Source organism: Jatropha curcas, chromosome 10 (genome assembly GCF_041381405.1).
Source record: "Jatropha curcas cultivar XTBG-Jc1 chromosome 10, XTBG_Jcur_1.0, whole genome shotgun sequence".
Classification (NCBI taxonomy): Eukaryota; Viridiplantae; Streptophyta; class Magnoliopsida; order Malpighiales; family Euphorbiaceae; genus Jatropha; species Jatropha curcas.
In genome coordinates this window covers 18801108-18825510 of record NC_143160.1, presented here as the reverse complement: position 1 = coordinate 18825510, position 24403 = coordinate 18801108, and the positions used below count along the sequence as shown (strand labels likewise).

Here is a 24403-nt window from a genome sequence, read left to right as displayed (position 1 = left end):
CCACGTGTCAATTTGTTGTCCAGGCAATCGTGTCCTGTGTGTATAAAATAAGCTGTAAAGCTCAAAGCAACTTCCCCAATTTTTTAATTTTCAATTTTTGGAGAACACGGCGACGTGTCACATCCATTAGAGCAAAGTTTTGTTTTGAGTAAAAATGTCGATGGGGATGGCCTACTAATATTATGTGGCATTTTCCTATTGGATGATTAATCTCAACCACTGCCATTTCTCCACTTGGCATCACGTTGATGACCTCATTGTTTTTCTTGTCTTCACATGGTTGACCTGAAAGAGTTGAGTGTTGAGACCGATAAGCCTTTTCTTGGGACTAAATGGTAAATGCTGCTAATGTTCCGATTTGAGCTGAATGAAATTGATCCATTTAATGTTAATAATATATAATTGCCTCTTAGAGGTGGTTTTAGAGGTGGGTATGAAGATTGAAATCTCTGCGATTTTATACAAAAGCATGATTTTAAAAAGAGAGGAATATTTAAAAAGAAATGTATTGATCAGCTCTAATGAATTCTAATGTGCAACGTCAGATAGTTCCACATTTTCGATCTGAAGCTACTTTATATTTTAACTAAAAATTAAGTTCATTTCATTTTTGACCATCAGCAGTTTCGATAAAATCTGTATCTCTTGAATTGTTGGACAAATTAAATGCTTTTGACGAATTACACTGAGTTCTAAGAAATTTAAATAGTTCTTTGACCAACGAGTTACTTTTACATTATGTTAGTGCAAAATTTGGTACGTTTGTGGATAAAATGAACACATTTTATGTGTTTTAGCGAAAGAAAATGAAAATATTTTTAAAAACTATTATTTATTAAAATAACATAGAAACATTAAAAAAATGAAAAATTACCTTATATTAGTAATTAAAAATAAAATTCACATGCTTCAAAATCAAACAAAATTTCTGTTGACCTTTGCAATTTAATTATAATTATGGTTAACAAGTGCCCCTACAGGAACACATTAACAAATTCCTTTAAATTTTGAACTTTCTTATATGAACTAAATGGAATATGCTAATGGATGCCCCTGACCCACTAGTTAATTGATGAAAGAAAGAAACATTGCTAGTTTTAATTGATGATTTCAGAAGAGTTTTTCTGCTTTGAATTCATATAGGTTTTAATTTATAAAATAAATATATTAAATAAATAGATCTTAAAATGAAAAAAAAATATATATTAGAAGATGCTTCTAAAAAAGACAATTCAATTAAAAAAAAAAATTAAAAGTTCTGCTTTTGAGGGCATCAAGAGTCAGTCAACTGCGGAAAGTCAAGGGTTAGGCTTGCACTCAGCCGCAACTAAACCCAACCTTTAATTTTGAATTTTAGGACCGCTTGGTGCGATGTGGGATCTCACTATAACCCTTTCTTAGCATTTGCTTCCAGCATAGGCATTATTTATGGGATTTAGCTATTTTTCAACTCTCCATATGTAAGATTCATAGTCATACACATTTTATTATTAGATTAACAATTAAACAAGACAAATATTCATACCAATCATGATGCTATAATTTATGGGTGATGGAAACAAATGCTTATAATGTACAGTAAAAAGTAACCAGAAGCTCAAATCTCTGCCTCTGAATTCGAAGGATCCTGGACCTAACTGCTAGTGGGTCATCATATCATACAATCAAATGGAAAGCTACTCAATACTAATATAGCTATTCAAAATATAGTGCATAATAGGAATTTCAATACTTGTAACTATTCTATCATCGTCTGAGCAAAATTTTATCATGAACTAATTAATATACTATCCTTTGATAAACTTTCCAGCGAGAAACGAAGTTTCACTAGCAAACAATTGTTTTCATAGACAAACAAAACATAATGGAAAACATTTAAATGAGCCAAAGAAACCTTACTAGTCCATTGATACAAACATGAGACTTCAGGAAGCCATAACTTTATGCCGCTTGTGTTGAACAAATACTTGATAAAGCTCTTTATATCCATTCCTATAATGATCCAATGACCTACAAAGCTGCCTTATTGCTTCCCTTTTTTCCTCAGCCCCAGCAGAAAGCTCACCTCTTTGCCTGTCCACCTCCTTCTCCAACTCCACTACTCTCAATCTTAATTCATGTACTTGCTTTTGCACACTTTCAGACCCTGCAATCAGTTCCACATTTTCCATATGCTTGCTCCGGAGATGCTCCTCCATTTGACCAATTTGAATGTCTCGTGAACTCAAGTCTGCAACTAGTGTTTTTACCTTAGCATTCATCTCATCTTTCTCTGCCATAAGCATGTCACACTTGAATTTTAGGCTGTCGAGGTTTTTATTCAGAATTTCCACTTGTCCACATCTCTCAGTAAGTTCAAACTTCAATTGACTGATTTCTGCTTGCAACCGTAGAATTTGGGTGTTGTGTGAACATTGCAATTCCATTTTCTCAGTTTGGCATTGACATAACTTATCCTCAATGGATTGACCTAACAATTTCTGTTCTCTGAGCCTTGCCTCCAACAAAATCTCTTTCTCTGACAAACTAGATATATTAGATTGCAGGTGAGCTTTTTCAACTAAGAAAGTTTCCTCAGCATTAAGGAATGCAAGTTTTAATGCTTTGACTTCATCATCACGATCAGATAAATCATTATTGCACTTTACAATTATCCCTGCAACTCTAAAACCTGCTGACTCTCTGAATCAAGATTTGCCTTCAACATGGCTTTTTCTTCTTGAACCAATTTTAGCTGAGCTTGCAATTCATTTACATCATCAGCTAGTTGTTTTTGCAGCTCTATTACTCTTGTTCTCTCTACTTCAAGATCAGCCTCCCTCATTTTGATATCTCCATTTGCTGATTCAAGCTGAGCCTGCAAATTTTCAGCAAGTTCCATAAAACATTCGCTCTCTGCAAGCTCACTTTTAAACCTGGTAACTTCCTCTTCTGATAGCTGCAATTTTAGCTTTGAAACTTTTAGCTCTTCCTCATACCTAATAATCTTACTGAGCATTTCCTTATAGTTTTCATTTTCATCCACATTAAACACACCATCTCCATCTTCTTCCACATCCATCTCGAGCTTCTCTTCCATGCTAGGAAGAGTAGTACCAAACTCAATAATCTTCTGGTGCAGGCTTTTGCGATTAGTGTTCATTGGCAGGCTATAATAGGCATCATCGGAGGAGTTGAAAGATTCCAACTCAGAGTCTGATGATGATTACGAATCAGAGCCATCCTTCAATGAAATATCAGACCTAGCACCACCGGAGCTCACAGATAAAACTCGATGACCAGTCTTGTTCGAAACCAACTTTTGATCAGGAGTCAGCGTCGGAGTGTCAGGGGCACTGCCTGCACCTTCCATTTGGAACTCTGACGGCATACTCTTGTATAATTCTGCATTCAAATGATCATAGCGCTCGGCTAATGACCTATACATAGAGTAGAATTCCTCAATCTCAGAAATCAATTCTGGCCTAGCCTGTTTACACATTTCTGCTTTCTTGGCTAGAGATGCACCTTCTTGTTCGATCATTTTAAGCACTAGGTTGGCACCTTGATCCATCTCTGCAATCAATAGCTTTTTTATCATTAAATCCACACCAAAATATAACATAAAGTGATTATCTTTTTACTAGCAAAGAAAGATCAAAGAAATATCCGACATAGCATCATAATAAACAGATTATGAGCTTTTTTAGTAGACTCAATTCATAGTAACTAATCAGGTCCAGAGTACTGCAACAGAATGCTGCTGGTTACCTTGGAAACCAAACAATAGTGAAGGGCAAAGGATCTGAAGCAATTAAATAAAATCATAAATATAGATAAGCAGTGAAGGACTGAGATAAGATTATCCTCAACTAGTTTCGTAAAACTACTGAGGGTAACAAAAGGCTGAACTTTAGAAGTATACACAGATCAGATCAACAACAAGAGGTAATAAGAAGAATTAACGTTTAGATATGGACTAAAGCAGAAAGATTCCAACTTGCTACTTCATGCAGTTTAGAAAGAACATTTGCAATCAACCAATGAACCTAAAACCAATAGCTCTTAGGTTTTAGCTAATGAGAAATGCGCATAGCCAAATTGAATTCCCTTTACGTAAGTTTTAGTTGATTTTAAACGGGAAAGTGAACAATTAAAATTGTACAACAAGGATCTGGGGTTAAGCCTCCCAATTGAGAATAGATCCGGTAAAACTGCCAAATTGCTAACAGGAATATCCACAAACAGACTCAAAAATAAAAAGGAATGAAAACACAGCAGTGAAGCAAAACAATGATGGATTAAGCAATAAATTCAAACGTTTTATCATATCATCTCAGCAAAAGTTGGGAAATTGTTAAAACAGATCCATAAATAACATTTAAAAGAAGAATGTGACCGACCTGAGTGGGCAGAGCAGGTGAAAATAGATTGCAGATAGACTGAAATCCAACTCCAAATAGTAAATAGAAGACTTCAATTAGATTAAACTAAAGAGAGAGTAGAGACAATGAGAAAAGTGCGAGAGAGGGAACAAGAATGAAACGCTAGCCAATCTCCTTCTTTTGATGGGCAGAGAAACCAAATTTGCCGCCTTTGCATTTCTAAAATTAGATTAAATTTACTAAAACACCCTCCGTTTCAATTTTCAAATTGAGCAATCTTTGTCAAACAGAATCCAAGGGACGGTAGGGCCGGTGGTGGTTGTGGTGGTGGACCTATATACGACAAGTCATTTCTCTGTTTTCCTTTGTTTTAAATCCCTGGAGGTTTGTCGTTTGGTTGATTGATTAAATTTGTTGATCAAGGGGTTTTTTTGGTAAATTTCTTGAACCCAATAATTGCGGTTGAAAGTTGAAAGAGAAGCACAAAACCAATACTGCCCCATATATTCTGGCGGGACATCGGAGAATTTGAAATATGCCAATTTTTTTTAAAGGGTAATTGGGATTAACAATGACTGAACATACCAAACCTACCAGTCTACAACCGTAACTAAATGTCATCATAGTTGAAGAACCGGCGGTTCAGGTTATGAGAAAGAGGAAAATTGGTTTGTTTCGCTACAAATACCCGCATTTACTTATATGTAACCCTGCCACCCGCCAACTCGCCCCATTACCTAGATATCCTTACCAGCAGCGCACACCAATATCAGGATTTGGGTTCGGGTATGCGGGGTCAGTTAAGGGATACAAAGTGGTACAGTTAGTTCATCGAGTAATTCAGCCCTCCATTGCTCATAAGATAGAATGCTCTATTTTTACCATTGGATTTGAAGGAGTTGATAACGGTTGGAGAGTACTGAAAGAAGGCTGACCATATTTTGTCGAGCAGTTCAGTTATCCGGTTTTTATCAAGGAAATCATCAATTGGAAGATCAATCGTTATCATCATCGAGTGCTAAGGAGGAGCAACGATTATGTTGTCTCTTTCAACGTTAGAGAGGAGAAATTCTTTACCATTACTCATCCAGCTGATTGGAGATACATTGTACAAAATTCGACGCAGCTGGCGGATCTCGGCGAGATGTTGTGCATGGTTGAGATTTCGGCATCTCATATAATGTATGGATGCTGAGGGATCACCAAAAGTGCCTGTGGGAGAAAAGAGGCTTAATAAATCTTACAGGAATAGATCGCAGACTTGTTGGAGAAATCAAGTGCCTTTAACAATGGTGAAATTGTTTTCAGCTCCATTTCTAACATTCTGCTCTTTTATGAGATGAAAAAGAAAAGGTTTAGGCAGGTCCACTTCCTCTTCGTGCCTTTGAAACTGGGATTTATTGGGAAAGCTTTTTCTCCCCTGGAATCACACATTAGATTTCTGAATCGGTATGCTCTAATCTATGTCATCTTCTTTTAGTTTTAGTGTTAGTTTTAGGTTGCTTCACTGCTTCAGTGTTGCAATTTTTTCAGATTATCCTAAAGCCCTATTTTCCTTAAACTGTTAAAACTAGAGCTGTAAAAGGTAATGCATTTGTTTATTTGAAACAAATAGTCTGTTGAAATTTACACCAAAAAATTTCAGTAAATAATGGACTTCAGAGGAAAGTACCCATCCACAGTAATATTTTGCCAATTGACGCACAATTTATTGCCACCAAAAAGCAACCTAATGGAACAGCATTGCTTTTATGCTATACAGTAAAAATGACAAAAATGTAATGTTTCATACGACACTATTTACATTGATCCATATATTTACACGTGCAGGACGATAAATAATATGTTGTGGGCATGAAAAATGGTAGCTTTATCTAGGCCTGCTCGCTGTTTTCAGGAAACGGACATATTCCTGCTGCAACATCTCCCCTCCATGAATAGGATCAAAGCTGCACCTGTAAAAACTGATAATTGAGGAGAAATCTGTTACGAATGAAACAGTCCATCAAAATAACTGTTTGGAAACACTACATTTTTCTTGCTGTCACTGTTCACCAATATATTCCTGCTCTATTTTCACCACTAAAAATTTGTTGATAATAATTACACCCCAAACTACCATAGACGAACGTAGTACTGAAACCAAATATCACACACATTGTATCTCTATGGCCTCAACTATTAGAAATAACATCCCAATACATGGTCGGCAGGGACAAATAACTTCGAACAAAATGTTCAATGGCAATGTTTAGTAATCATGATGCTGAACTAAGCACACATTCAAAATTTTAATAAAGAGAGAGAAAAAATGGGAGTCAGTTAATTTAGGATACGCCGCAGGCTGTAAGCTAGGGTTCAGAGGTTAACCTTTGTGACAAGGACAAGATTGGAACCCATTTTCCCACTGTTTTTTTTTTTTTAAATTTAATTTAATGAGCTATCAAAAAGCTGATGTAATTGCCAGCATCAGAGGAATACAATTGCAAATGAAAATCTGTAGCAATTAACAGAACAAAATAAGCCCATACCTTCCATCCATGCCAACAATAATAACAGTATTCTGGGATCCAAATGCAGCAATGAATTGGATGTCTTCTGGCAAGTGGAACTGAGAAAATGACCGCTCGGAGCTAAAATACTTTGGTAATACCTCTGCAAGTAGTATCAGAAAGATGAGGCTTGTTGAAGAAAAGAACCAAAATTTGTAGGGAAATATTAGATGTAAAATATGACTCCCATCTCTTCTCCGTGCCTCAAAAGGAGAGGCGGCGGGCAGAAGAAAGGATCAGAGAAAATAAAGGAGACTTACACTTTGAGCAACAGAAAAGACAGATGGATAAATCCTGGGTACACATGCTTTGGGAAGGAAACGTTTTATGTGCTCCGGTGTTACAGAACATTATGTTAATGAAAAAAAAAATTACCATCATGTAAGATATTATATTTCAGATTGTTATCGTGAGTTTTTGGACCTCATATAGCAATTATCATCAGGTATAACTGAATTAAAAATCAAATGTTCTAGGCATTTTGCATTAGTATCAATTACATATCATATGCTTTCCTATCACATTACACCTTGCAAATTATCATGCAGCTCATAGGTATTAAAGTCAGTAAACATCTTTTGACATTTGTTTAAAGGAGAAAAATACAAAAAAAAAAAAAAAGAATGCAAAAGGCATTACAGATTTCATCTCCAAGTCCAGTGATAAGCTTAATAAAAAAAAGTGTTGATAAAATTTTCTTACCTCTCATAAAAGACAAGGATGAACCAGGATTAGAACTAGTGCTTGGAGAAATAAGAGTATCCAGGGAAGTTGAAGAATTCTGGTTTAATAGTGTTGGACCTTGAATAGGATGAGAGGAAGAATCCTCCCCAGCCATGCGAACTCTAAGACTAAAAATATGAACAGTACCTTTGTCACTTGACACAGCCAGCCACTGAACATTCTGAGAGAGTGCAATGCCATAAATCTCTGCTCGATCAACTCCTCTTCGCACCTATAGGAAGCAATTTTTTTTTTTATTCTAAAATCCATCAGGAAAAAATACATGCAAGTTTGTTACTTAGATGTCCATGACTGACAGCGATAAGTAGTCAGGTGAAGAGCTTATGATATCAGTTTGAGAAGATGACTTAGTCGTCTATATCATATACAATTGTTTTAGACAGTAGAGTAAGACACTGTGCAAAAAAAAGAGAAATGTGAATCAAATATCCACTTATCATGTCCAGCCAGATATTTGTCAGGCCTTGTGCACTCGTGAATAACATTTTTACATAAGTCCAGATAGGAGAACTGACTAAAATTTTATCTCAGCAACTCCATTTCTTATGCTGCCAGACATGCCAATGCTTCTGATCTAAGTTCAATAATCAATAAACTGAAAAGCTGAAGATCTTTAATTTATCAGTTTTAGTTGTTCTTAGCATAACAATCTTCCCCTTGCAAACCAAGGACCTACTATGTAGTAGGGGATGCCTTATAAGTTATTAGTGAATCGTGATGATTTTACATATTGATTCTCAACCCTAATTAAGAAATAGGAGAGAATTCTTGGTGAACTTTTAATATAACCACCGTATTCATAATAAACATGACATAATGGTCCAACAAGCTACCTCTTGCAAGCCAGACCCATCCATCGTATTGAAAATTCTAATCAAAGTGCCCCTTGTACTAGCAGTTGCAAGAAGAAGGCCATCCATTGTCAAGGTGATGCATGCAAGATGAGAATCATGAGCATTAATTAACTTCATGACATTCAGCCCAAAGTGTTCAATTCGAACCTGTCCTCGACGAAGACCTGGGCAAGCTAAAACACATGTATTTGATTGGTGAGAAAGGCAGCATAATCCCCTAGGATTTGTTAGAGTCTCAATCTGGTGAAGAAGCTTTAGATCCATGAAACTATAAACATATATTTTGTGCTCAAGAACAACAACAATTCGATCCCTCCTTAATATTTACTGCACGAACCTAAGTGGAATGGGAATTGGGAGATAAGAGTGTAGTTTTCAAATTGCCAAGCGCACAATGAAGACTAGTAGCACAAACCACACAATTGATGTAAGGTTGTATTCCATTCTTCATCTTAATAATAATAGAATAGAATTGTCTCACTGGTCAACCATGCATATATATTTGGCTAAATTAATTAAAATTAAATGGTTTGAAATAGTCAAAACATCTTAATTAAACAATTTGTTTACTTTTATATTTGAAAAGAAAAATAAATGTATCAGTTAAGTAAAAGTCTATTTCAAGTAGATTGATGTTGTCTGGTTAATGTCTCTCCCAGTTAAGAAACTTGTAAGTACTAAAAGCCAAGGAAGCATGCTAATTGATGTTGAGGAACACCACCCTAGTACCCTAGGCCAGGCTCCTGTGTTTTGCTTTTAGTAGAATCACATTTTACTAAATTAACAGAAATTTTAGAGTTGTTCAGCAAAATCGGATGTTTTTATAGTTTTTAATTGTTTTTTGGATTAAAAGGAGAGCTGAGCTCTGGAATTTACATGTATAATCTGGGGTGTGCTTTTAGCTGTTTTAGTTAGCTACTTAAGTAGTTTTTCAAAAAACATTACATAAGTTAATTTTTTATAAAATGTTACCTTAACCTTTAAAAACTAATTCAAACACTATATTACTGAAAATTATTAAAGTAATATTTAGCGTTTTGATAAAAAGTTACTAAAAAATTTATTGCCGAACACAACCTTAAACTTAAATCTACGTCTTACTCAAATATGCATTATTATCACTTTTGTTATATCGTATTGCTTCAAGTAATTGACAAAATGTTGAAATGAGTTATGTAATAAAGAGTTGCGTGAAAAAGCTATTAGGGACATTGCTCGGTGGACGTATGACGCGGCAATACCTTTCAATGCCATTATTTACCCTAATTTTTGTAAGATGATTGAATCTGTTGGTCAATTTAGTCTTGGGTTGAAACCACCTAGCATGTATGAGGTGTGAGTTCCACTTCTCAATAAAGAAGTTGATGGTGTGCAACAAATGTTGAAGGGTTATGAAGAAGAATGGGCAAAGAATGAGTGTACACTCATGGCAAATGGTTGGACGGATAAAAGACGAAGGACTTTGATCAATTTTCTAGTGTGCAAGAGAAATTTGAAAACAAATGATACTAGGATTGAGAACCATGAGAGGTTGAAGCCTCCATGGCCTCCCCTAGATGTTTCCTTGTTTAATTTTGATGGTTTATGAAATTGCTTATTGTTATGGTATAGTAAAAGTGATTTGTTATGGGTTGTTTAATTGAAAATTAAAATATAACCCTTGATTGCTTGATGTCCGAACCTAGGATGAGGTGATAATGAAGTTTGTGCGTAACTTTGATGGAGTAAAGGCATGATGATGTAATTAGATGATAAAGTAATTTTAAATGGAAAGTATGTGATGGTATGCCTAGGTTTAACGATTGATCACAATTTCATAGCTGGAGCATTTTGAATTGGTTCATGCCTTTAACATGGATGGCATCCCTTGGCGTACATGTGGTAGTCCCCTTCCATTTTTTGCCCACAATGCCCGTACTTGACTAGTAGTTTCCAAATTATTTTTCCTAAATGGTGCCCCCTATTATCCCTTCATGTACTTCGATCATTATTAGTATTGCCTGTTTAGGACCGATGCATCATATTTAACTGTCAAAGTGTCTACTGTATAACTGGCCGTCCTTTTGCTAATAATGGTAAGCGATCAAATTTTTTGTCCGAGTCCATCGAAGGGTTTTGAAGGTAGCTTTTAATTGTTTGTCTCTAGTCCTTGGTAAAATCAAGGGCAAAGCACCAGTCTTGGCGTTAGAGGTATGGATTTCCTCTTAAGATCAATATTGAATCTGATATATATTTGTAATGCCCTAAATTCCGGATCATGAATAATGGCATTCCTGGGTCATGAACAATGGTTTGGGGAGTGACTGGTAATTTCCCTTGAATAATACTATTTATTTGTTGAGTGAGTTAATTTGGTGGTATAATAAATTGATTTAGATGGTTTAAAACCCATATGTCAATTCAGGGTATGGACTTAGATGGAATTATTGAAAAAATGAATAGTGCATGTAAGGGGCAATTTTACAATTATATGTGTGTGTAAGAGTATTTTTGTTTTTATGTGTGTAGATGAGGAATAGGGTAATTCATAATAAGTTGATTTGAGATATAATTAAAGGGAATTAGAAAGTCTAGTGGTTAAATAAGAAGAGATGATTTTGGCCCTTAAATCATCCAACAACCAATTAATCTTGGCCCTTCATTTCTAAAAGAATATGAACCCTAGTTTTGGAGATGAGATATCACCTCTTTCCCTTAGCTCCCTCCATGCCAAACAACTCTCTCTCTTTTCTTTGATTTTTCTTCTTTCTTTACTTGACTTCTCCACTTAAATCATCCTAAAGACTAAAGTTTATCATTCTTAAAGCAATACTCATGGATTACAGCTTGGATTTAAGGCCATAATCATGAGATATTGAAGTTTTGAAGTTTGTGAAAATTTCTGTAGAAGAATAAAATTCAAAGTATGTAAAAATTGAGTTAGAGTTTGATATTTAGCATGTATTTCATGAATGATTTTGAGTTATTTTGCATTTTATTTATATATATGTAATTTCCTATGGTTAAAAGAGGAGAAGTTTTTAAGAAGGAGAAATGAAAGCAAATTAAGAAGTAATTCGAGATTTGTTGAAATGATCCGGAATTTTATTTTTAAAAATTTTTCATTTAAAAATTTAATTATTAATCGTAGCCAGTGACATTATAGAACTTATTCCATTTAAAAAATTTAATAAATTAACACCTTGTGAATTTATTTAACCAATTAAATGAAAATATACATTTTATATATTTAAACCAAACCTAAAGAGTTAATTAAACCAGTTAAAAAGCCCACAAACCGAAAGAAAACCCAAGCAAATATCCTGAATCGAACCAAACCAGCTTTAGACCGATTAGAATATTCTAGAAATAAGAAAATACCAAAACAATCCGCATCCCCATTCTCCTTCCTCTCTCCATCGCGCTACAACCCCTCCCCCTTCCATTTCGTTTTTCCGGTCACCTGAAGCCAGCGCCCTCCCCCATCGCCTCTTGCCGCCGTTGCCGCTCTCTCTCCCTCTCTCTGCCATTTCAGGCTCGGGCATCTACTACAGTTATCGTAGGAAGAGCTGCGACTTCGCTTCGTTTGGGAAATCGCGTTGCAGCTCTCTACTCGACTTTCCGGCGACTCCAGTCTCTCTCGACGACGACAAAGCTCTGATCCCTTCCTTTCTCGCTTTCCCTCTTCTGTTTCCACTGGCGCAACAATACGAGGAGCTGATATCGCGATCTGTTGCATTGGACAGTCAACTCGTCGCTTCTTTGCAGCTTTCCAGCGAAACCCGTCAAGGGCTGGCGGGGTACACCTTCTAACGCCTCTAGCGACCTCAACGGCCACGATCCTCTCCAGCTCCGGCCAAGCTAACGCCGGCAGAATAGGATTTGGGACAGTAGAGCAAATTTCGGTCATTTTTACCCGGAAAAAAAATTTAATTTCCGTTAAGGATTGCTACTGGGTAAGCAAATTTTTAATCTTTCTCAGTTTGGTTTAAGACCTTTTATCAAAATGGAGGATTGGAATTATTATTCAAATTATTGCAGAAATACTTACCTTAGTCCCATGATTCTAGTATTTAAATTTTGAGAAAGAAATTGATTCTTCAATTTAAGTTAATTGCTAGCTAATCTTATGTATGAATTTAGCATAAACAATATGAGTTTAGTCTAGATTTAGGCATAGCCTATATATAACAGAGATTATTGTTGCTAATACTTGAGCTAATGTTAGTTATTATTCGATAATATTATTCTTGCTAGATAAACAATTTTGACTGTGGGTTGTTTATTTTTTTATTTTTTTAACTAAATCTAGAAATGGTATTTGATGTCAAATCGAGGAAAAAGTTTTTGGAACTTTAGTTGAATTTTATTTAAGTTCGATATGGGTTATTTGTGCATTGTAAATGAGGCTAAGTTAAGGAACATATATCTTTTACGGCCAGCAACTATTTCAAATATCTTATGTTCTTTTAATAAGTTAACATGAAATGGATATGTATATATTCGATGTTTTTATATTTGTTGGTGTTGGCATATATTTAAGTTGTGAATTGGGTTGCTTGAAGATGCATTCATTAAATTGTAAGTTAATGGGATCATGGTTTCTTACTGACTAATCTAGAATTGTAGTAAATGATTAAAGGATGGTTAATGATGTTAGTGGGACAAATTGAAAGTTATTTAATTTGTAAATTAATGATGGAAGTTAAGTTTATGTAATACGATTGCGTTAATTGAATGTTGATGTTGAGATTAAAGGAAGATGGGAACTTGATTGATTGATTGTCTGAGGGATGGGCTGGATTGAGCTAATATTGAATGGAATTATTAATATTTAAATTGGTCGATAGTCCAATTGTTAGGTGAGATGTTACCAAAATTTTGCAGAATCTAGTCTAGTTATAGTAGTTAGATTAGTAGATAATTTATTAGATTAACTCTTTATTTCTTTATTAAATGAGTCTTTTATCTGATTCAATTTTTCCTTGCATTCTTAAATTCTTTAGATTGTCCAGGCTCGTCTACTGCTCCTCCGAGTCAAAATTTGAGTTAGGGCTTCTTCTATTCTCTATCACTGCGAGAAATAATAAATAGTGCATATCATAGTTGCACATACACATATCATTTACTTTACAAAGAAATATATATATATAAAGAAATAACTTGGATGTTGGGCTGAGCCAATATTGAAATGTCGAGCCTGATCTACGCAGAGAATTTTATCAATAAAAATTTTAGTAGACCATATAATTGGCAATTTAATTTTATATATATATATATATATATATATATATATATATATATATATAGTTATTATTTAATATTATTATTAGCACTACAAAAATTTATTAAAAACTCCATTCGTGATCCTGTTGGTCTTCTCACTTATGTGAAAAGTGAGAGGTCTCAAGACCTCTCAATCACAATTGTTTTTACTAATTTAGTGAATCAAAGGGAGGGCTACCTCTGTTATGTAATCCACGATGTTATTTATCCAACAAAAGCCATCAATATTAAAAAGAGAACTTAAGCCCAACCCGTGGAATTAGGGGGGTCAAAATCCAATTTTCAAAATCAGAACCGTCGGATTCGAACCGGTAAGAATCGAAACCGAAATCGGTACGAATCAGTTTGATTTTGGTTCCACCAGTTTTGAAATATTGAACCGATGGTTTCCTAAACCAGTCAAAATCGACGATTTTAGTTGCGGTTGGAACCATTCAAAATCGGTCGGAATCGTTCAGAACCGTCCAGAACTGGTTGGAATTGGTAGAAAAATCGGTTGGAGAACCGGCTGGAACCATCGGTTTTAGAACCATTAAAGAATCAGAATCGAAATCAGAACCATTCAGTTTCAAACCGTAACAAAAACCGTTAATGTTCGGTTTGATTTTGGTTCTAAATTTTTTAGAACCAGAACCGTTGGTTCTAGAACCAAACTGGGGTTTCTGATCTGTGGCCACGTCTGCATGGAATGATGGTAGAATAAAAAAAAAAACAATTAAAATCACTCTAAACCAATTCAAACCGGACCAAGTCAATTAAAATCTAGAGCCTTCTATTAATCGAACCGGGACCAGTTGATTAATGGGCTATTGAGCCGAATCGTAGGGAGAACGCGTCTCTCTCCCCGATCATCCTCTCTCTCTCTTTCCCTTTCTTCTTCTCTTCTTCTTTTCTCGGAACGATCTCAGCCTCTCCTCCATGCCGGCCAAGGAACGGCGGGTTGCAACCTCCGGACACAACTAGCAGCCTTTTTCCCTTAAGCTGGTCTTCCGTCTTTGCGGCTCAAATCACCGTCGCACTTGTAAGAGAGGGTGCCGGACAACTTGGTTTCAGTCTCTTCACACTGTGCCTCTGCGAATCTCTGAAAGCTGCTCCATTCAGGTTTTGCTCTACCAGTTAGGTACTATATTTTTTTCCATTCTCTGTCAATTTTACGTTTTTCTTTTTCTTTTTCCTTTATTTTTAGTTTCTAATCAGCGAATTTTATCATCCTTCAATCTATTTTCCTTCTCGTTACTGTCCAAAAGCCACATCAAAATTAAGGCTGTTGAACAATTTTCTAAATCACTGGAATAATTTTTAAAATGCTGCGGCGGCGTTACGCGAGCGAGAGATCTGCCTCTTCTTGGCAAAGTAGAAAATCGCGACACTTTATTCCTGTGAAGCCAGAAGAAGTTGTAGCACTACTTGGCAAGGCCATTTGCCCATATGAGTTAAATAATGTTCCTGCATCTGTTATTCCAACTTCAGTTTAATCCAAAATGGCAATGCCGTTGGTATATAGGTGTTCGTGTAACGGTTCGGTTCGGTTCGGTTCGTTTGGATGGTTTTGACTCTAAAACCGTAAACAAACTAAAGTTCAGTTTTTTTTAAGTTTTACAAACTTAACCAAACCAACAATTTTTTAAACCACAGCCCCGCTTCCGCTGCCATCATCCCACCCACCGAAAACTGCTGCAACCAATTCTAATTTGGATCCAATAGAAAACGAAATTATGGCTATTAATCTACAAGGAAAGGATATGTCTCTCTTATATCATTGCTAAACAATCACTACTTCGCTCCCTCTCTTCCAAAGGACTCCACTATATCCTAGCAACAAGGTAGAAATACAAATCCTGTGCCTAATTCCTTTCATTGTTATTATCGACTCGTATATTCCTTTTACATTAGTTGCCAAAAGGCTGTTGATTTAATTCTTGTTCTGTAGTTATCAAAATTTAGGAATGTTGGGGTTGAATTTTTATTAGTTTTAGATTTCTGTGGCCGCAGTAATAAGGTGTTTGATAATATGCCTCATTGTAACTTTGCTACTAACTAATCCTGTTGGAACTTCTTTTTGAAGGGCAATAAAGGTTTCCTTTGTTTCTCTGATTATTTTGTAGGGTATTAAGTAATCTCTTTTAATAATTGTTTGTGGCATTTGGTTTTTTGACATTGGACAATATAATTTTGAGGAATCTGAAATTTGTTTGGCTCCTGTGATCATATAATTCCTTCTTGTAGTGACGATGGCACTGAGGTTGGCTACCCGGAAGTTTGGTAGCAGATTCTTCCCCATGTTCTCTTCCTCTTCTCAACTGCATTCACATGCTACAAGTTTTGGTAAGTTCGAGAGAGATTTATTTTTTTTCAGATACTTTCGTGCAAGAATTGTTCGAATAACTGAGTTCTAGGCGTTTGGGAAATTTTCATTTGCAATTTAAGCATAAAAAGTAGGCATCATTACAAATTTCTATTCGACCAACATTGTTGAATATATGTCTTAAAAATATTGAAATATCAAGTATGGATTGCTTTTTTTTTTTTTTTTTTTTTTTTTTTTGGGGGTTGGGGGGGGGGGGGGGGGTTGGTGGGAAGTAATTACTGGTAGTTGTCGGCAGATACAAATGTGAGGATGCATTGTGTTATACTAGAAACTGGTGGGAAGAGTTCAGTTATGCAAATGTAACTTTAAGTCAGGTTGAGACTTGTGAGAAAATAAGCACTGTTTAAATGAAGCTGAAGCTAATAAGTGAACTACATGCATATAAAAAAGCAATATATGTACATTTGTTCTATCTCAAATGCACTTGAAATTCGTACTTCATTCCTGTTACTGATTTTGTTTTCATGCTTAAAACAAAGCATATACCCTTATTGCTCTGATCCTCCCCCTACTAGATACATTTTTTTTTGTGCATTTAAATGTTTTCCAAAAAATCATTTGTGTTCTTTTCAAAAAAAAAAAAAAAAAAAAAAAAAAAAAAAGGAAATTTGTGCTTCAGTCCTATTATCTATTTTTTTCCATGATTAAATTAAATAATATACCCTTATCGATCCTATCCTCCCTCTACTTGATAGAGTATTTTTGTTGCACTTAATGTTTTCCAGAAAGACAGTTTCTGGTGGACAGGTTTCTAGAAATAATACTTTACTGGTTCACTCTCAGGTTTTAAAGAAGTAAGGGAAGAAGAAAAAAGTCAAATGGTCAGCAATGTCTTTAGTAATGTTGCCTCAAATTATGATCTTATGAATGATTTGATGAGTGGTGGATTACATAGATTGTGGAAGGACAGGTTAGATGCTAAGAATGCATTTTTAGTGATTGTTTATATCTCTTATAGGTAGTCTTCTCGTTGACTTATGTTATATGGAGCATTGTTCAGATTAGTCTGCAAACTGAATCCTTTCCCTGGAATGAAACATCTTGATGTGGCCGGTGGGACAGGTAACTTTCCTTATTCAATAGTTCTATATTGTGTTTATTTTCTATAAATTAAACCTTGCCTAATGACAACTATGAACAAAAGAGAAGCAACGCGAAAGTATAAAGTGGAAGAGGAATTTTTTTACCACAAAATAATGTATTGATAAGGGCAAAGTTGTATAATTCATTCAGCTTGTGAGCTACTCTTTATCTGTGTTCTGAAACATTTGCCTCTTACAGTCTCGCTCAAAACTGACAGTTCTGACCTAAGTAGTGTGAGAGAGACAAAAAAAAAAAAAAAAAAAAAGAAATGTGTGATAGCTAGGTTTGTACTTTCCTAACGTGGCTGAATCATTTCAGACTAGCTAGGAAAAGAGAATGGTAGGTCCTCACACTGTCACATCCTATTTTTGGATGGTTTGGCTTATTTAACATAAAAAGAACAAAATTATTATTTTATGTGGAAATAGTTCCCACTTAGGTATTTGGTTATTTTTTGGTAGTACATGAAAACAAAATGGGATTCCCTGATGCCATTTTAATAGTTTATCTTCATCTACTTATTCACTACAAAGGAAAAGAAAATGTTAAATTTTGCCGTTGCAATTTTATTTTTAATAATTATCAACAGTTTTAATATGTATTCTGAAATTAGTGAGCTGATGATTTCAACAATTATAAAGCAATTTAAGACATGGTAGGAAATTTTCTGTTTTAACGAGTTTAAAGATAGTTAATTTTTGGAGATTCGTAGCTTAATTTGTTCCCTTAAAGTAGCAGAACTGCATTGTTTTTCTCCTGCTGAAACTGCTGTGGGAAAATTATATGAAAAGCAAGCAAGAAATTTTGAAGAATATTTTAGGGTCCATTTGGATTCGATGGATACTAATTTGAAATGAAGGTGGATTTGGATTCCATCATTGCTGATTTTTTTTTTTAAAAAAATTTTTTACTTAAAACAAAAATCCAAATCACGAGGATTTCAAATGAACATGCACACTAATAGGAATGGATCCTAAATTTTGATTGAGATAAATTTTGGGCATTTTATTGAGAGAATGAATTTATTTTAAAAATTTGATGAAAAATGCATTTCTTTGAATCTACTTTAAAAATTTCTTATCATGAATTTCAATCCCAATAAATTCACTAATCGTCACTTTTTGACTGATTGGTAAAACTGAAGCTACTTCTAACAGTTGAGTGTAGAATTGTTAAAATTAAAAGGATTGCCTAAAACTGAAAATTTACCCAAATGCCATTTTGTACTTTTGGTCATGAGGCAAAAATGGAAAAAATAAAAAAGAGTAAGGTGAGAGGGAACCTAGAATTACAATTTGCATATACTGTTCAAAGTGCCAATCCTGCATTATAAACTGTAAACAACCTCTAAATTATTGTGTAAAATCAATTCCAAAATTAACCATCGTCCCCCCAGATGCCAAAAAAAAAAAAAAAAAAAAAGATGCATGCATTACCTTCATATTGATCCCTGTTAGCTACCATTGCATCATTCAGACCCTTTTGGACAAACCTTTCTGCTGCTTTGGCTTTAGTTTAGGGAAATTTAATTTCTCTTAGCTGTCTCACATTTGACAATATTCTACACAAAGATATTATCAGTCTACTCTTGAACTAAAGACAGTTAGTTGATGTGGTTTTTTTCCATTTTCATCTCATTGTTTTCTATGTGTTATCTGCAGTGGTTTTGAGTTTAAAATACTTAATTTGCAGGAGATGTTGCTTTCAGGATCCTGGAAACTGTAAATAGTATCAAATACAGAGCACTTCAAGATCCTTTGAATGATAATTTACAAGAGGAAACTCAGATATATGTATGTGACATCAATCCAAACATGTTAAACGTTGGCAAAAAGCGGGCTATAGAGAGAGGTAACGTATAATCCTAAACAAGCTAGTTTGAAAATTACTTGAGTAATTCTATTTTCTGTACAAGCGTTTTTTAATGTATTTTTCTTTGATTTTTAATTTTTATTTTTGAAACTTATAGGTCTTTCAGAAAACATTTGATTTTGAGAATTACTTGAGCAATTCAGTTTTCTGCACAATTAGATTTTTCTTTACCTTTTACCTTTGTCAACACACAGGTCTTGGAGAGGACAAATCCCTTGTATGGGTGGAGGGAGACGCTGAAGCCTTGAGTTTTGAAGATTGTTCAATGGATGGTTACACAATAGCATTTGGAATTAGGAACGTTACACATATAGAGAAAGTTCTTGCTGAAGCTTATAGGTATGTTACTTAATCCATGGCTTGCTATCTTGCACATCCAAATTGCTTTAGATAATTTTGAAATAATAGAAGTGAATAATCTTTCGATTCTCAAGGTATTATTCAATGCACTTGGTGCATTGCTCTCCCCTCTCTCATTCATGTGGGTTTGACATGCAAGTTTTCATGTTCTGATCTCACCTGAACAGGAGATAAAAGAGTTACAAAGAGTTTATTTAATCATTTCACCTTTTGTTGTCAAAACGGGACCAAAAACATTGACCATGTTAAAAGTACAGAGTGGATATCAGTTTGAAACTTTAGACATCATTCATCTTTCAACATCAACTTTATTGCCAAATCTGATTGGCAACCATTGACATATGAATGGCAGTAGTAACCATACATATGGTTAGCAAGATCGATATAAAATGTAGTAATGCAACTAAATCAATTGAGGGATTTATGAATGTCTGATAATAGGGGATTTAGACCCATTGATGGCACTATGATATGCTTTAGCTAGCTATATCACTATTCTGCACCCATTAATTTATATTGATATAATATAAGTACAAATTCTTGTACAATGTGTAAAAATAACTTAGATGTCTTATTGTCGATGTTACAGTCTGACTTGCTACTTCAACAGGTAGGGAAGGAGAATCTGTAAAAAGAACTTTGATGTCTTATTTTCTGAATAAAAGATCGTCTTAGTGATTTCTCTATGAAAAATAAGAAATCCTCGACCTGCAATAACTAGAGGAGGATTTAAACAATCATAGGGCTACTAGAATATGGTACCCTTCATGCTTTCTATTTGATCATATTAAAAGGCCCAGTGAGTTGTTTTGTTATAATCAATTGACCCATTGATTGGGAACAACTTCCAGCTGAGCTGCTAGCACTTATAGGCTATAGGTCTCACTTTGTACAGTCTTTTGTACTTATTTTAGTTCAAGTTAATTGGCTATGGGATAAATGTTTATTTTTTGGCTTAGAAATTGAGGGTATTATAGTAATTAATGGGCTCGATTGAAATGATTTGGGCCATAAGCCATAATTGAGTTAATTTATTTTTATCTAAAGTTCTACTTAGTGTTGAAAAGTAAAAGTCAATTAAAAGATGCCTCTATTTTTATTCAGGGGTACAAATATGAAATATCACACATTTTAGAATCCAAGTAATTGATTTGTACAGATTTAGTTATATGAGTTTATAAATATCATTCTTACGATGCTTTATTTATTAATATTTTAGTGAATAAAATCTCAATTTTTGCTAATTTGTATGATGCTAGCGGTTAGTATTTTTGCTTAATTTGCAATTATTCAGATGAGCAGATCTGCAATTTTCTCTAATTTCTGATTCCCTAAAATTTTGTTTTACCCCAAGCGTTTGGTTATCAGAATTCAATATTCCTTTATAAAAACACTTTTCTAGGTAAATAGATTTCCATGAAAGTAATCTTAAGAAAGTTAGATTTTCATGTTTGGTTATAATGAACTTTTTATGAATATAAACTAATTGTGTCTGGTAATAATACCATAATTTATATATATTTTATCTATTTAATATTGTAGAATTATACTATAAAAACATATGACTAATTTAATAATTTTCCTAATAAAAAATAGCATGAAATATAAATATTATTCAAAAAAAATAAATAAATACAACACACTGAATGTTCTAAAGTACAAGCTGCAAAAACAAATAATCAAGAAAGCCCAACAAAAATCTTATCAAAATTAACCAACAAAATATTTATAATTAAAGGTATTGAAGTCTTTAAACTTTTTTCAATCTTACATACCCATGGCAATGTAATTTTCCCACCCTTTGAAGCGGGAAAGTACTTTTTCGTGTATTCAAGTAAGTAGAGGTAATATCTATCGATCTAGGAAATTAACTTTTCTGGGAATGTAACATTCACATACCAACCTAATACCGAATCTTGCATTTCCTAGGTACTTTCCAGTGCGATTATGACAACAGAATATCCCCTAAGCCTAATTTGAAAACTGAAAGGTTTCAAACATCGAAGATCAAATGTAATTGTGAAGATGCTGATTGTTAATTTGGAAGATTATTATTATAATTTTAATTAGTTGTATACTGTCTTCTGCTTCTGTACTGATAATCATTTACTGATTTGTTATTCAGTCTTTCTCAGAAACTTTTCTCCTTTTATTAATTTGTTGTTGATATATACTCTATGTTTTTGCTTATTAGGGTATTGAAAAGAGGAGGAAGATTCCTTTGCCTTGAATTGAGTCATGTGGAAGTTCCGATTTTTAAAGACTTGTGAGTATCTTTAGCACAACTAGTTGTTTAACTGATGATGCACACCATTTGTTGTATTAAGAACATGATTTGCGCATAGTAGGTTTTTCTAATAAAAATCATTATCAAGATTGGCTGTGTTCTGGCCCTGAATATTATTAATTTTTTATTATCTTTTCAATTTTAATATTTAGGAAAAATGTTTCCTTTGCAAATATTCTTTTTTCGGTATCTTATTTTTATTACTTCTTTTAAACATAAACCTATTTGATGTTGGCAAAACCTCTTATGCCATATGTTAAAAGCCGCATGAGACATAAAAGCTCCAAATTTTAGAGATACTGTAAACAATGAAATAAAATCATGCCAATAACAATGATGTGAAGAAAAGGTAGAAGTAGCATGAAAATAAAGGTCAATGTCTCGAAGAGTTATTTGTTTTATGCTACATTAGTCGCTTCATAAGCAATGGACTATCCTTACTTGCAGGATTAGATTGATACAAATGCTACAATTAACGGCTTACTTTGATAAAATTAAACGAATTAATAAGAATTCTAAGTTCATCTGAACTTTAGGATTTGTTCGACCCTTAGCCCATTCTTTTAGATCCAGGTAATGATATTGCGATTTTTACTCTACTGTTCCCAAATATGATTATTTTAGATGCAAAGTTCTCAAGTGCCTCATATATTCAATTTTTCATTGGCATTAAGAAAGCAACTTTTTGCTTTACAAGGGGGAAAAACTTGACCCTTTTCCCCCACATTTTTGCCACTAATTGTTAGTACCATCCAACAAGCTGTCCTAGTTCTTTTGGAGCCAGCTGCACAAGTGTTTTTTTTTTTTTTTTTCTCAATGTCAATGGAATTAGTTGCAAATAGTGCTGGCTTCCTACATTCTAAAGTAGAGCTGTAGTGAATCGAATTTATGTAAAATTGATCTTTACCTAGGTTTGGGAGATAAATAAGTTATGGTCTCCAATGAGACCTAATCACTTAAAAGATTTTTGATGAATTTTATCCATTTGTCTTGCTTGAAGCTTCAAGTTATTGAAGCTTAGCATTCTTTATTTTCATTTTTCCCGTTTTATTTTTTTAATTATTATTCTGAAATCTAACTTCTTTAGTTTCTGTTTTATGGATTGCTCCTTTTCCCTTGCAGGTATGACTATTATTCATTTTCAATCATTCCAGCCGTAGGAGAGCTAGTTGCAGGTGACCGGGAATCTTATCAGTATTTAGTGGAGAGCATTCGTCGTTTTCCAAATCAGGTATTACTAAGATCCATATACTCTTAAATTTCTCAACGATGCAATTGATGAATCTTTGAACCTAATGATTAGAGTAGCCAGCTCTTTTATGTTTTATCTGGGGGCACCTTCTACCACACTTTTTGTTTTTAGTTTTAGTGAAAGTCCTTAACCAGAAACCAAGTACTTCATGCAAAACAGGTCTAGTAATATGACATCGATGCTTTTATCAAATTGATATTTCTTGCAATGTTTTATCTGCGTCTATGTTTTCCTCTTGCCGTACATCTCAGGTCACTCTTTTCCCTGCACACCAAATTTGCCCTTTTTTATTAGCATTGAATAAAAAGAAAAATTCTAGCTAAAATCCAGTGCTTAGATTTGAATTCTAAATGCTGAATCAACTGATGAAATATTCTTTGCAAAATGATTTAGAAGTCTATTGACTTATTGTATTCGGTGTAAAATTTAAATTAAAATTTTTGACTTATCATTTTAAGTGAATTTTAGATTAACTTAAGAGTTTCAAGTGATATGTAGATAACTTATAACTAAAAAACGTCAGAAAATTTTAATTCTAAATGCGGAATAGTATTATCAAGCGCCATCCTAGTGAGCAAAAGGATCCTGTTGTATACAGCAATTTATATATTTTGCTTATCATACTTGTTTACGAGCCATTGTTATTAATGAATGCAGGAAAAATTTGCTTCAATGATAGCAGATGCTGGGTTTCAGAAAGTTGAGTATGAAAATCTTGTTGGGGGAGTAGTAGCCATTCATTCTGGGTTGAAGTTTTGAGAGAGTTTATGGATTTTATTTTAACTTTTTATTTTCTTTTTTCATATTTTGATTTGCATGGTCTTATCAATTGATCGTTTGTGTATGATTTTTTAGCTTTTTCTCTTTAGTTTCGCATTTTGATATCCCCTGGTGCTTGTGCTTATATTCTCCTATGTTTGTAGTTTAAGTTGGCGGTTTTAGTGCAACACCGGCTCTCCATATTGGAACAAATATTAAATTGATAAATAATTTTGATTTGGCATTAAATTTGGAAATAGTTTTTTGAGAAGCATTATTTTTGTCAAAAATTCCAAAAATCTTGTTCTTTTAAAAAAATTCTGATTATGTTTGTCAAAAACACTCTCTCTCCTAAGGGCATTTTTGGTCATTTTTATATTATATGATTTTAGATTTACATTTAGCGAGAATTTGATGAATCAAATGTAAAAATAAGTTGAAATTTATTCGGATCTATTTCGTTGATATACTTGTTATAATGATCATAAGGATATTTTAGTAATTTGACATATTTAGATGTCAAAATTTATTCGAAAGTCTTGCAATTCTACAAGTTAGATTTCATAAAAGGTCTTTGTGGTTATAGTTGAAATAGTTGACTATCAAGATAAGATACTTCAAGGTAGGAATCAACAATAAATCA

At 33.9% G+C, this 24403-nt stretch overlaps 2 protein-coding genes and 2 pseudogenes across 6 annotated transcripts; 2 read left to right on the top strand and 2 right to left on the bottom strand.

The window, feature by feature from the left end:
• Positions 1 to 1659: 1659 nt before the first annotated feature.
• LOC105631781 (protein NETWORKED 4A-like) lies at positions 1660 to 4540 on the bottom strand (annotated as a pseudogene). Its single transcript, XR_016322817.1, has 2 exons — positions 4383 to 4540; positions 1660 to 3555 (listed from the first exon to the last, which is right to left on the bottom strand). The product of XR_016322817.1 is annotated as a protein NETWORKED 4A-like (transcript).
• Positions 4541 to 4935: 395 nt separating this feature from the next.
• On the top strand, positions 4936 to 6050 carry LOC149493220 (putative F-box protein At1g50870; annotated as a pseudogene).
• A 124-nt stretch (positions 6051 to 6174) lies between these two features.
• LOC105631785 (autophagy-related protein 18c) lies at positions 6175 to 8838 on the bottom strand (the record flags this gene model as incomplete). The annotated part of the gene is made up of 4 exons (XM_089715441.1): positions 6175 to 6328; positions 6896 to 7019; positions 7619 to 7871; positions 8494 to 8838. Coding segments are annotated over 4 exons (816 nt in total), but the record flags the coding sequence as incomplete, so codon positions are not given.
• A 3042-nt stretch (positions 8839 to 11880) lies between these two features.
• On the top strand, positions 11881 to 23885 carry LOC105631780 (2-methoxy-6-polyprenyl-1,4-benzoquinol methylase, mitochondrial). 4 transcript variants are annotated; one of them, XM_089715404.1, is made up of 9 exons: positions 11881 to 12449; positions 16006 to 16104; positions 16931 to 17057; positions 17148 to 17209; positions 18923 to 19081; positions 19297 to 19441; positions 21657 to 21728; positions 22872 to 22980; positions 23659 to 23885. In XM_089715404.1, the coding sequence occupies exons 2-9, from the start codon at positions 16011 to 16013 to the stop codon at positions 23758 to 23760; spliced, it is 870 nt and encodes a 289-aa protein (XP_089571530.1). In that variant the 5' UTR covers positions 11881 to 12449; positions 16006 to 16010; the 3' UTR covers positions 23761 to 23885. The 4 variants fall into 4 exon arrangements, with proteins under 4 accessions (XP_089571530.1, XP_089571531.1, XP_089571528.1 ...); XM_089715405.1 differs by lacking the exon at positions 11881 to 12449 and adding an exon at positions 14589 to 14880; XM_089715402.1 differs by lacking the exon at positions 11881 to 12449 and adding an exon at positions 14590 to 14899.
• The last annotated feature ends 518 nt before the right edge of the window (positions 23886 to 24403 follow it).